Here is a 13149-nt window from a genome sequence, read left to right as displayed (position 1 = left end):
TTTTGAATGTGGAAATTACTTCTACACTGGTGGTAGTCAAACAATTCGTTCACTGTTCTCGATCCGTGAAAACATTGCCAAATGAGAGTTTGCGAGAGTTGGGAATTGACCTTGAGCAACCTTTGACAGCAGCTGGTGATACATACGTATACCTATGTTGACTAGGAAAACGCTGTGTGATATCATCTGCTAATCTTCCATATATTGAAGTAATATAACGCTCGTGATGATGAATCACTGAGGTAAGTCGACAGCAAAGGATATAAAATTATTATTTGCAATTGATTCCAGACGAGTGGGCAGTCCGCCGCCATTGATGGGGACAAGAATGCATCCAGTGTGAACAATGTGACAACTGGTTTCATAAATACTGTCTCAGTATGAATGATGAAGTGTACAACACCCTTACTGCACACCCATCCTATACTTGGCTCTGCTGTGACTGTGGCCTACCGAACTTTCACTCTTCATACTTCATTGATATGTGTGATATAGAAACCATGAATAGCTTTGATACATTATCTGACATCAGTGAAGATGATACCATTGACAGTCTACCATCAGATCTAAGCAATATAAACCCAATCAAGACATCTAGCCCAACTAATAGAACCACAACTACAAAGACGACCAAAGTAAATAAACCAAAGCCTCGTAAGGCAAAATCCAAAATACATCCCCTCAAAATCATCAATGTAAATTGCCAGAGTGTACGCGCAAAACTTGCTGGTTTTCAGTACCTCCTACAGGAAGAAGACCCAGATATAGTTGTTGGAACTGAATCTTGGCTTCATAGTGACATTAATAGTGGTGAAATCTTTCCTGCAAACTTCAATGTATTCCGCAAAGACAGGACAATAAATAATGATTACCATGGAGGAGTATTTGTTGCAGTTAAAAATAATCTCATTGCCCAAGACGAACATCACCTCGATCAAGTTGACTGTGAAATGAAATGGATTAGCATCCATGTAAACGGTATTGCACCAATGTTCATAGGCGCTTTCTATCGCTCACAGAAGACAGGTCCTGAGTATGTACGTCTTCTAGAAAACTCATTAGAAGTCATACCAAAAAATGCATCAGTCTGGATACTAGGAGACTTCAACTTACCAGATGTTGATTGGCACTCAAATTCATTCAAACCCTGTGGTAGATACCCTGGACCCAGCAAAGCTATGATCGACATCACCATGAACAATAATTTGCAACAGATGGTATTAGAACCAACCAGAGAAAATAGTATCTTAGACCTGTGTTTTACCAACAACCCCACTTTTGTAAACAGCATCCAGATAAAGCCTGGCATAAGTGACCATGACATTGTTGTCTTACATGCTTCTATCAAGCCAAAAATTGTCAAGTTACCAAAACGGAAAGTGTACCTCTATCATAAAGCCGACTTTAACAAGATGTCAAATGAACTCGATGCTCTTAACAGTAGCCTTACTGAAGACATAGTAAACCAGTTGAATATAGACGAACTCTGGAACCAGTTCTCAGATAAAATTCAGACAGCAATGAATGACAATATACCTTCAAAAATAACTTCATCTAAACCAAACGTACCATGGATAAATTCTACTCTTAAAAGAAATATCAGGAAAAAACGCAAACTATATGACAAAGCAAGAAAGACCGGAAACTTTATATTATGGGACAAATTCAAAGAACTAAGAAGACGAAACGACAAACAGATGAGAAAACTGCGACAAGAACACATAAATACCATTGGTCAAAGCCTCCAGACAGATAACACCAAACCATTCTGGAACTACATCAAAGCGCTCCGCAGAGATGTCATTGGTGTCTCGCCACTGTCCAGCATGGGCCGCATAGCATCTAGCGCAAAGGAAAAGGCTGAAATCCTAAATAATCAGTTTTGCTCCGTCTTCACAAATGAAGATCTTACCTGCATCCCAAACTTAGGCATTAGCAAGATCCCAAAAATGCCAGACATCACAATCACAACTATAGGAATAGAAAAATTGCTCAAAAATCTGAAAGTAAACAAAGCATCAGGACCGGACAACATACCCGCAAGAATACTCAAAGAATGCGCCACAAGTATTGCACCCATATTACAAAAAATCTACCAGAAATCAATATCAACAGGAACCCTACCAAAAGACTGGTTAAATGCAAATGTTTCACCAATCCACAAGAAAGGGGAGAGATCTCTTCCAAGTAACTATAGACCGGTATCACTCACTAGTATCGCTTGTAAACAACTGGAACATATTATACATAGCAACATAATGAACCATTTCGAAAAGTACTCCATACTCTGCGATAGACAACACGGATTCAGAAGTGGACGTTCATGTGAAACACAACTCACAGGCTTGATTGATGACCTTGCAAAAATCTTAGACCAGCGTGGGCAAGTAGACCTGTGTATAATGGATTTTAGCAAAGCCTTCGATATGGTCCCCCACCAACGACTACTTGCTAAAGTTGACCATTTTGGAGTAAGAACCAGTACCAAGCTATGGATAGAAAACTTCCTCACCAAACGTCATCAAAGAGTAGTCATCGACGGACAGTCTTCATCTCATACAGCAGTCATCTCCGGTGTTCCCCAGGGGACCGTGCTTGGCCCTCTACTGTTCCTCACATACATTAACGACTTACCTGATTATGTTAATTCACATGTAAGACTGTTTGCAGATGACCTCATTGTGTACAGAGAAATCAATACTCCAGCTGATACTGAAATACTACAAAATGATATAAACTCCCTATGCAACTGGGAAAAAAGATGGCAAATGAAGTTCAACACATCAAAATGTTTCATTATGCACGTAACACACAAGAAAAAGTTCACTCCATACCAGTATCACATGAACAATAACATCCTTCAGAAAGTAGAACATCATCCATACCTAGGAATACAACTATCAAGCAACCTTTCATGGGCCCAGCACATTCACCAAACCACAAACAAAGCAAACAGCATACTTGGTTTACTCAAAAGGAACCTTTGGAACTGCTCCAGGAACACAAAGGAAATAGCCTACAAAACACTAGTTCGACCCAGACTTGAGTACTGTAGTACAATCTGGGATCCATACCAGAAAACTCATCAGGAACAACTTGAAAAAGTACAAAGGAGAGCAGCCAGATTCGTTACCAATGACTACAGACGCACAACAAGCATCACAGCCATACTAAAAACTCTAGACTGGGAATCACTACAGAATAGAAGAACTAAGTCAAGACTCGTCACAATTTTCAAAGAAACACACGAAATCACCCCTACAAATATAAAACACCTTCATCAAGAAAACCAAACCAAACACAACACCCGTCAAACACAGAAGTTAAACTACAATACCATTCGCTCCAATAAAGATTGTTATCACTATTCACTATACCCACGTACTATACCTCTATGGAACTCATTACCACCAAGTACAAAAGCAGCAAAAGATGTGGCAGTTTTTAAATCACTAGTCAATCTCAATGTGGAATAAGGGAAAAATTGAAAGTGTGATGCATGACGAACTGTACGTGTATAGCCACATCTGGCGTTTTGTACAGTAATGGACAAGACAAGACAAGACAAGACAAGATAATCCGAGAGGCGAGCTAGACTGTAGACATTGCAGTTGAACCGCGGCACAGGGCTGTGATTGCGCAAAATCAGTTGTAAATAAGTAGGGCGATGAGCAACCAGTGTCGTCGAATCATGATCGAAAATGGCCACCTTTTTTATTGTAGTAGTACATATATCATTACAGAATGATATAAAAGGGGATTCAGAGAAGAAATACTTTGAACATTGTCAACCAATTCTCACCAATAATAATCAACCCCAGTTATGTTATGTTATGTTTAATTTGTTATGTTATGTTTATTTATTAAAGTGTCATGTGTGGACTTACCCATAGCCACACCCAGCCCCTAGGGCTAAGCTTACAAGACACTAAAGTAATACAAATCTTTAAACATTGTACATAAATTCATTTCTCTTACAAAAAGCATTGCTAACAAAATTTTGATTGGCTGTGTTTCTGATTCAATACCCCAGTGAGTTTGATTCAACACCCCAGTATTGAAAATGTTTTAGACAACACAATCACTTCCAAATGCAGTGGTATATAACTACTATGAATACATACCCAGTCTGTATATCTTTTATTGACATTTTACTGTGTTTTAGTATCATGCTTTTACTATATATTGCGAAAATTCTTCAATTTCTCAATTTGATGACATATTTTAGAAATGTCTTTGTTTAAGTTTTAGGGGTACAAAACAGATCCATTAAATGTAAAAAATAATCGATTTTGTAGGATGAGAACTAAAATAGCTCTCCCCCCCCCCCCCAACGAAAAGAAAATGAGTTTACTTTGTTATCCCATATCCAACTATTACTCTCACCCCTTATGTAATTGATCATATACAGCACATTGGTGTCTTTATTTGAATAATCTTGTGTCTCACAGCCAATCAAAATTTGCACCACATTTAGGCCATGTTCTGTGTGTGATATCATGGTGCCAGGCTTGTGTCTCAGTATGGATACTACATGACGAATGGTATTTGCACTAATGCTTGCAGTTTTCTCTGCAGTTTTACTCGTTTCAATCATGAATCATAATTATGCAAATGGCTGCAAAGAACACCACAAGCTCTGAATGCAAATATCAAGAGTGCATCACAGTTAAAGTGAAACATCATTGGGCCCTGGCCCTGTTACACATGTACATGTATATATTGTACACCATTAATCAAGGTATATTAGCATGTACATTGAAGTTACATGTACATTGTACATGTACATGTATAGATAACTACTAAACTGTTAGGGCTAATAACCATTTCCTTGTCTTCAGTTTGTTATTTTGCAGGTAGCTTATCCATATAATTTCCAAAATTAAAACATTACAATGAGTAGCAAGAGTACAACATGTAGGGATATACCCTCTCCAGACTCTCAGAGTGGAAGCCTCAAGTCACCCAGTAAGGTCAGTATTGCATGATGACATCAAAATGTTATCTTGCATCCACAAATCTAATTCTACTGCAAAAAGAAGTGGAACAATAACTTATAAGTGCCAGTTCCAATCTACATACTTGTACATGTATGTAGTATGTTTGTTATGTACATGAAATTTATCAAACCTTGTACACAATACATACGTATAACGAGCAAAGTATTGTATTGTATGCACTTAGTTCCTTATCATTCTACCCGATAGGCCCTGATCAGTTACATTCAAGTACCTTGCTCAGAGAGTTAGGGTCTGGCCCATTTATTTCAGATTTTTACCAGAGGGCACATTATATTATCCTTTTACCATCCAAAAATTCAATAAAATTACAAAGAAAGTCTCAGCAGGCCTGTTTACTGGTTGAAGAAGAATACAAAATGGCACAGTACCCGTGTATGTCTGCCAGTAAAAAAAATATTATTTGAAATCAGAAGATGACATCAAGTACTCCTGTTACCTATATAGGGAAGACACTGAAGTTAGAAGGGAACTTATTACCTTCATTATGAAGAATACTTAATATTCATCCATATTCTTAGTCCAATTTCCTAATCAAATCAAGTTATATTTATCTGACGTTAGTGAGCAATCTTTTCCTAATATTGTATTTTGATATTTTGATAGAAAGCTTGTGTATTCAGTAACGAGTTTCATGTTGAATCAATATTCATCCAAGGTATTTTTATATACATGTATGATGTAGAAGAAGCCAAAATCCAAGTCTGTGTTTATGTGGAATGTCGTTGATGTCACAAAATGGTTACGAAGATACTGTCCTACTTACTATGGTCTCTATGGCAACATCTTTGAAGAGCATGAAATATCAGGTTAGTGTACTGTAAACCTAGATATTTTCACTACTACAAAATTTTGCGGTTTTACAGTCTTCAGCAAGTTCTCAAAGACCAATTTTCTCTAATTATCAGATGGGTACATTGTGTTCATGTGCAAGATGGCATCTTAGTCACTACTTGTTATTTTTGCATTTTTGTTTTCCAGTGAAATTAGCGAAAATAAGTCTTTAGCAAAACTTTCCAGGTTTACGGTACATGATCAGTACAGAGTATAGGGCAGTTCATTGTGTATACTCATGGTTAATATATGAAAGATGTACAAGTGTGATATACATGTATGACATATGTTGGGCTAACCATATTCCATTTTCAGCTGCAATTGTCATAGCTTGAGAAGGATCAAAACTGTTCATCTGTACTTGTAAAACAGAAACAGTCACTGCAATACTTCTTACACAATTGTAAAGTTCATTTTCAAATAGAGGATCTTGTCAAAGAGGAATATCACTCCAGGAAAAGTATTTTGCAAACTTTTGGTTCTGGAGAGTCATATGTAATGAATTTATATCAAATAAATTTTACGCATTTACCATAAAACACCAAATTGGAACTTGTTCCACATTAATTTTTGCATGACAGTCTTATTAGTGATCCAACACTGTGTCAGTAGACATGCATGTACATAGATGAGCAATACATATTCATGAATCCTAAGTGCTTATTACCTCTAGATAAATAGTTGTGAATATTTATTGTTTATCAAATACTTTATGCATGTCTGCTAATTCCAATGAGGCAATGCTGGACCACTGTTGGGACAATGGATGTGAAGCCAATTTTAACTTTGTTCTCAGTAATAACATAAAATTTCAGTGAGGCAGGAAGTGACTCCTGGGAACCTGAAGTTTATGAAAATGACTTTATTTCCTTGAGTAGCATTCCTACAAATGTGGCATTCTTACCCTTGTGTAGTATCTGAAACTTTCCCCATGAAAAGTTACCACAGAGTTATTATTTAGACTACTAGTTTTTGTCTTGTTTTCCAGGCCGTGCTTTGGTTAAACTAGACATGAGGAAACTAGAACAAATGGGTATTCCCAGTCGAGAACACAGGTAATGTATGGCATAGAAGTTCTTGTAAATCTGTCCTTAAAGGCCCATTTTAGATTTTGATTGCAATGTTGGTGTGAAAAATGGTTGTCCAGTAGAGCTATAGAATATTTTTATCCGGAACAATGAGTTGTCCTATTTATGTAAATCAGTATGGCTCCCAAATGTCATAAGATTAATGTGAGAACCTGAGATTGAAACTGTGACTTTTAAGTTATTTTCAACATGTTTCCTGTTATTTATGATTCCCCAATTATGTGGTGAATGTGATTTAATATTGTGCATTGTAATAGTTGAGAAATAAAATATTATGTTAAAATGCAAGATTACATGTAAGACGGTTTCAAATATTTGACTATAAAATATAGTTTGTGTGACATCTCTGGGTCCTTTGATAAAGACTGTCTGAAATACCTGTATTGTAGAAGATATTAATGTTCCATGTGGTGGAATTTAACATGTTTTCTGTAATTTGGTGCACAGTAAATATTAAAATAAGACTAGTCTGGTCTGAGGATACATGTCCTGAATTGTATTACAATACATCTTATGGTGTTGTTTTCCATGCATCCAAGTTTGGGTTGACCCCAGGGGTAAATAAATGACCCAACATGATATAAAACAACTTTTAAAAGCTAAATTCTCATTATCCTTCAAAACAAAATACATTTATTCAAACATAAACATGTGAGACAAAAGAAAATGAATACCTGGAACTTTTATTGGTAGAGATGGCGACATTTGTATGATTCAAATAAATACTTGTGTTGTTCGTTTTACAATTTGAGTTGGGGTCAAGTACTATGAATAAAAAGATGTATGAGAAAATATTTTGTTTGTAAATTCAGTATTGCACCAGCCTATAATGTAAGAATTCTGCCAGTGATGCGTAGACATGTTTCAGGAAGTAGTTAAACATAAGTAACTTTTTATGATACATGTTTAACAAAAATGTCAAAAATTATGCAATATATAAGTACCAATTAATCCATTCTGCTTGATATAATGGTTTTGCTGCATTACTGAAATTCAGCATTATTGTATTATAGATCAGAGTTGCTGAATTATATACTCAAACTGCGAGTGAAGCACGAACAGGTTGAACTGAAAGCTCTACTCAAAGGATCCAGTAAGACATTATTCTTTATTAGTAGTAATCCATTGAGATTAAAATGTCTGTCTGACTCCTACTGTGCCAATGCAAACACAATTCACCTTTGATTTACTTTGAAGCAATCCACATCATTATATCATTGCCCTGTCTTACCACTAGATGGCAGTGTTTATGACATCTTTGTAAGTAATTGGTATTAACTGCAGAACCACAGGTGACTGCCTGTATGACTATATTAAGGCATTCTTCATTTTGACAAGTTAGTAAATGACACAAACTGATATTTTAGGATCATGATTAAAATGATTTTAGAGAAAATGTACAATGGAAGTCTACATAAATGAACTAATCCATTGGTCTTCTTATGCACTGATCACTGTGATTGAAATCTTGTTGTTGTCATGTTGTGGACCCTACTTGTAATTGTATGGTAGAAGGGCTTAACCAATATCCAAAATGAAAGGCTTTTTGTACACTGTAGTAGTAAACTGGCACGGAGATATCATTTGTATCTGAAAACTACACAAATTTGACATTGAAACCTTATATTACCGATATGCGAAAACATGTAATGCTAGCGAGAGTCAGATCACAGACTCCATGAATATCAACAAGCGCACATGCCTTATTTGGGCAATGTGTGCCTGGGTGTGATTCTACATGAATTACATTGGAAATGATACTAAGTGTATATGATAATAGTTCTGGTATCTTCCTGTCTTAATTTGTCAAAATTTATTTCCCCAGAGTATGAACTATTAATTTGATGTTCATTTTATCATATTTGAGTTTCTGTTTGTAACGCTCTTACCTGGGTTTTTTTCAGGCTTTTAATGTTTCATCAGTGCATCTCAGAAGTGAACCCACAGCCTTTTACCAGTAACAACACGTTTTGCTGCAAACTTATGAGAGAACTATATCATAATATAAGTGGTATATACAAAATGCTGGAACATCAAGCTTACCAGGGTAATAGCAATGGTGTCAAAGGTCAAATCAAAGGTCACAATGTAAAAAGTCATGTAGAATAGTCATTTATTAGCAAAGAATGCAAAGTGCAGAACCTTACTATATTTGTATACTAGAAAGTCTGTAATTATGTATATTTATTTTTTATATTTATTCATGTGACTGACATGTAATTTGAATTGAAAATTTCTAACCACAGAGTCAAAAAATGTTGTGGAAAAGATTCCCAAATTGTTGCTATTTTTACAATGACATTCATTCTCAGAACTGCCTATTGAAGTACACCACTGACTGTACTGACAAAACAACGTCAATGGAAATTTGGGATTCACTTCCACCAAAAAGTGTTTGACTCTGTGAGTAGAAATTTTCATTTGAAACCATGGATTCAAGAGTCCATGAACATTCACTTTTGAATGTATAAAAAAATTCCTGTGAACTAAACAGGTTCTCCATCAACCTTTATTAACCATTTGAATCTTGTGTACCACATAAATCTAATGTTAATTTGAATCACAATACTTTATTTAACACTATATAAATTTCCCTTAAATTTGACAATTTTCCTGGAAAAATTTTGTAACATCAATCATGTAGAGATAGTATAGATATGTAGTTGTATTAACTTTCAAGTGTAAAATGGCTGTTGATGAAAACTAGGTTTTTTTTGCTTCAAATTTGGAAAGATAAGTTATTATATTTTACGTAGAGACTGTGCTAGATAATCATTGTAAAGTTCAGAAAATCAAAATCAATCTGTCGCCATCGGTGATCACAGCGAAGCAGTGGCTGTCACATAGTGATTACATAATCAGCAGTGGTTAAATAGGGAGTCAGGAAATAGCTTACATCTTGTCTGGGCCTGTCCCCTCACTTATTTATATACAGAAATTCACAGCAAGGTACTTAATATGACTCAAAATATATAATGTATTATGTGTACACAATTACAATTACAAATATAGAGTTGATCAGTTATACTGTGCCAGTAGATGTTGCTTGAAGATTTTTTTGTCAAATTTTTGTACCAGAAAAAGAAATAGAAAATTGACCTGGGTACGATCACATTCAAAGGTTCTATCAGGTACAAATGTATCTCAAGCATACAGCATCAGAAGGAGTTGGATCGGACAAAATGTGTCAGAAACACAGGCACTTGTTTCCCGAGATATGTCTCAGAATGTTTCTATCAGAATACAATAAAATATCAATAATATCGATAATATAGACGTGTTTAGCCAACTATACATGAAAGGGGTAAAATTAAACTTGCTTCTTTGATCACACAAGTTCACTCACTGCGAAGTAAACACAAGGTATGAAAGAGAACTGCCATTACCGTATGTCAACATTAACATTCAATCGGCCATTTTACTCGGCAAACATTTCGAAGATTTTACCTTCCGTCATTTCCTAGTTCCCAAATTTAATAAACTTTAGATAAATCGTGTCATTGTTACAATCGGACCATGCCTACACCAAAGATATCAACCGATTTCTGACGCCATGTAGAAGAATTGGAGCAAAAAAAAAGTGAAAGTGGGTTTCTTGTCCTACCGTCCAGCAGGCTCATGTCTTATTACAAGAACAGTGTTGTGTATAAAGCAGGATTCAAGTTCTTCATTGGATGAGGAAAGAGGCATAAAAGCATGGTATTAGCATCTCATTCTTGTCACATATCACTGTCCCTAGAGTACTAAATAATTCTTCCTTTGTTGCTCTACTTGTATATTCAACTTCATATGCCTGGCAGAGGACTTTCAGATCACTTTTGGTAAAAGCGCTATGTTTTAGGAATGTTTTATCGTTTACCAGGATAGCCTTAAGTCTATAATGTGAAGAACATTTATTTAATGAACTATCCTCTTTTACCATAGTCATGGTCAAGTCATTTTTCTTCTTTGCCTTCAACGCCATAACTGTCTTACAGTGTGCAAGAGCCGTCTTTCTCTTGAGGCTACATAAGATGTCCTTCCTTAATTGACTATTTGTTGCATGTATATATTTAGATACAATGGTACTATAACAATTGGTTACAACTTCTGCACCAGTACAGATATCATTTATAGTGACTTTACAGACTTCCATATCGGAATTGCTCTCAATATTAACTTTTTCTCCTTTGTCATGTATTTGCAAAACAGTTGGACAATGGTTAACAGTTTTGTCCACATTTGGAACAAACTGGTATCTGCTAGAATACTATCTTCTATTTTCTGCAGAATTTCAGCACCTATACCTTCTTTTTTATGAACAGCTTCTTCATTGACACTTCTTTCCTCGAGTTTCATAAAAAACAAACCATAAAGGTGTTATCTTCAATGTGAGCGAGACTACTCCGGGTATTCTGTTTCCTCTGTGTTGCTTCTAATGATATAAGATACTCTGAAGACTGTACCAGAGATGAAAAATTCTCTTCAATTTGTTCAAGGGCTTTAACATGTGTATGGTAAAATTTTGCTAATGTTGGCTTCTTGTACATGTGGTTTCACCATTTTTTTTAAATTTGTATTTAGCTTAAAATTCAATGATCAAGAAAGACATACAAGGAGAGAAGGCAGTATTTATTAGCTGTCAGTAAACTATGTTCAACAACTCTACCTTTATATTTGCAGATACTAGTATTAGTGACTTTCCCTTAGTAAGATGTGTCTGTCAATCAAATAGAGTTATTCATATGGTCATCAAATTGTCATTCAAATATTAGAATATTATTAACATCAAGATTGAAAAATACACAATTGTGTAAATTATTCTCATGAAGGCAACAACCCCCCCCCCCCCCCCCCTACCTTGGTGAAATGTGAAAAAAATACTCCAATTTACCAGATAGTTCTATTGGTTTTGTCAACTTATCTCCCAAGCGGTCAAGTGAGCGTCACCCCTTGTGTTTGTGTAGGAGGAAACGAGTGCATGGGGAAACCCTGTGTTGTTTAATATAAGAGTCAAACTGAGCAACTATTTTCTTACTTACAATGGGGCAAAGTTAAGTTAATCACACACCAGGGTTTGAATCACAGCAAAGGTTTTAAGAGATCTATGTCTAACCACTCCGTTACCATCAACCAAAATATTGAGAATCACGCTTTTTTTTTGGGGGGGGGGGGGGGGGGGCTGAATCAGATATGATGTCACAAGTGAGACTGGTATACCCATATTTACACTTTAAAAACTGTTCAAATTTTCATTGATTGCCACTTGTAACAGGGAAATACAAAAATGTGCTGCTTTTTCCTGAAATTAAAAAAAAAAGTGAACCCAATGAATGCAAAGTAATCTATTTTGAAAGTCATGTCAATTGCTGTAAGTCTAAATTTGGGTAAGAATGAAGAGAGTGCCCAATATAAATTTGACAAATATTGTTACCCTAGGCTTGATTTAACCTGTTAGTAATCAGAGCTACTACAGCTTTCTCAAGATTCCAGAACTGTATCTGATTCTAGATTACCAGTCTTGCTTGTGCCATCTTCACCACCTGTTCCACTTATCTGTTTCAGCACAAAAATGAATAAGTTGAATCTCAATGTAATTTGATGATGACAGGCACTTGCCACATTTACAATGTTTTTGACAAATGTCACAAGAATCACATTGCTCTGTTTTACTCTTTATTTTGTCAATATCTTCCTTAGAAGCAAAGTTTTCAAACAATTTAAGTCTTCTGCAAACAGATTCATTCAAAATATACCTTTTTCAAAATTGGGCAACAGTCATGTTGCATTCTCCCGTGATCAAGTAATAAGGTGTGTGAATAGGTTTGTTGTCTCTCCCAATTCAGCCAGATTCCAGAATGTAACTTTCCATATTGATTGAAGGACCATAATGTATTATATGATGCATATCTTTCATGTCAACTCCCATACCAAGGGCTGTTGTGCAAAATGTTATGCGGAGCAGTGATGATGCAGACTCTTTTGTAATTTCAAACAAATGAGACTCTTGGATTATCGAGTCTTTCTCGCTATGATACATTTTAATGAATTTCACTGAATGTGGATATTTGTCCTTAAAATAGTTGTAGAGTTTTGCTTGTGCATCGATGGATGAGCAATAGAGAATAGTTCATGGAAAATCTTCTCCCCATCTCTTAGTTTGTCCACCATCCAAAACAGAGTTGATGGTATGTCACTTGGAATTTTCACAATGTTGTTCTTATTAGGAC

General features: G+C 35.7%; 1 protein-coding gene across 1 annotated transcript; it reads left to right on the top strand.

Annotated features, from left to right (window-relative positions):
• Positions 1-133: 133 nt before the first annotated feature.
• On the top strand, positions 134-10233 carry LOC144445744 (sterile alpha motif domain-containing protein 12-like). The gene is made up of 6 exons (XM_078135387.1): positions 134-242; positions 4842-4973; positions 5704-5827; positions 6841-6907; positions 7954-8033; positions 8845-10233. The coding sequence occupies exons 2-6, from the start codon at positions 4896-4898 to the stop codon at positions 8850-8852; spliced, it is 357 nt and encodes a 118-aa protein (XP_077991513.1). The 5' UTR covers positions 134-242; positions 4842-4895; the 3' UTR covers positions 8853-10233.
• Positions 10234-13149: the final 2916 nt, after the last annotated feature.

The sequence above is a fragment of the Glandiceps talaboti genome, chromosome 14 (genome assembly GCF_964340395.1).
Source record: "Glandiceps talaboti chromosome 14, keGlaTala1.1, whole genome shotgun sequence".
NCBI lineage: Eukaryota > Metazoa > Hemichordata > Enteropneusta > Spengelidae > Glandiceps > Glandiceps talaboti.
The sequence above is the reverse complement of the archived record's forward strand: the minus strand, read 5'-3'. Positions and strand labels throughout refer to the sequence as shown.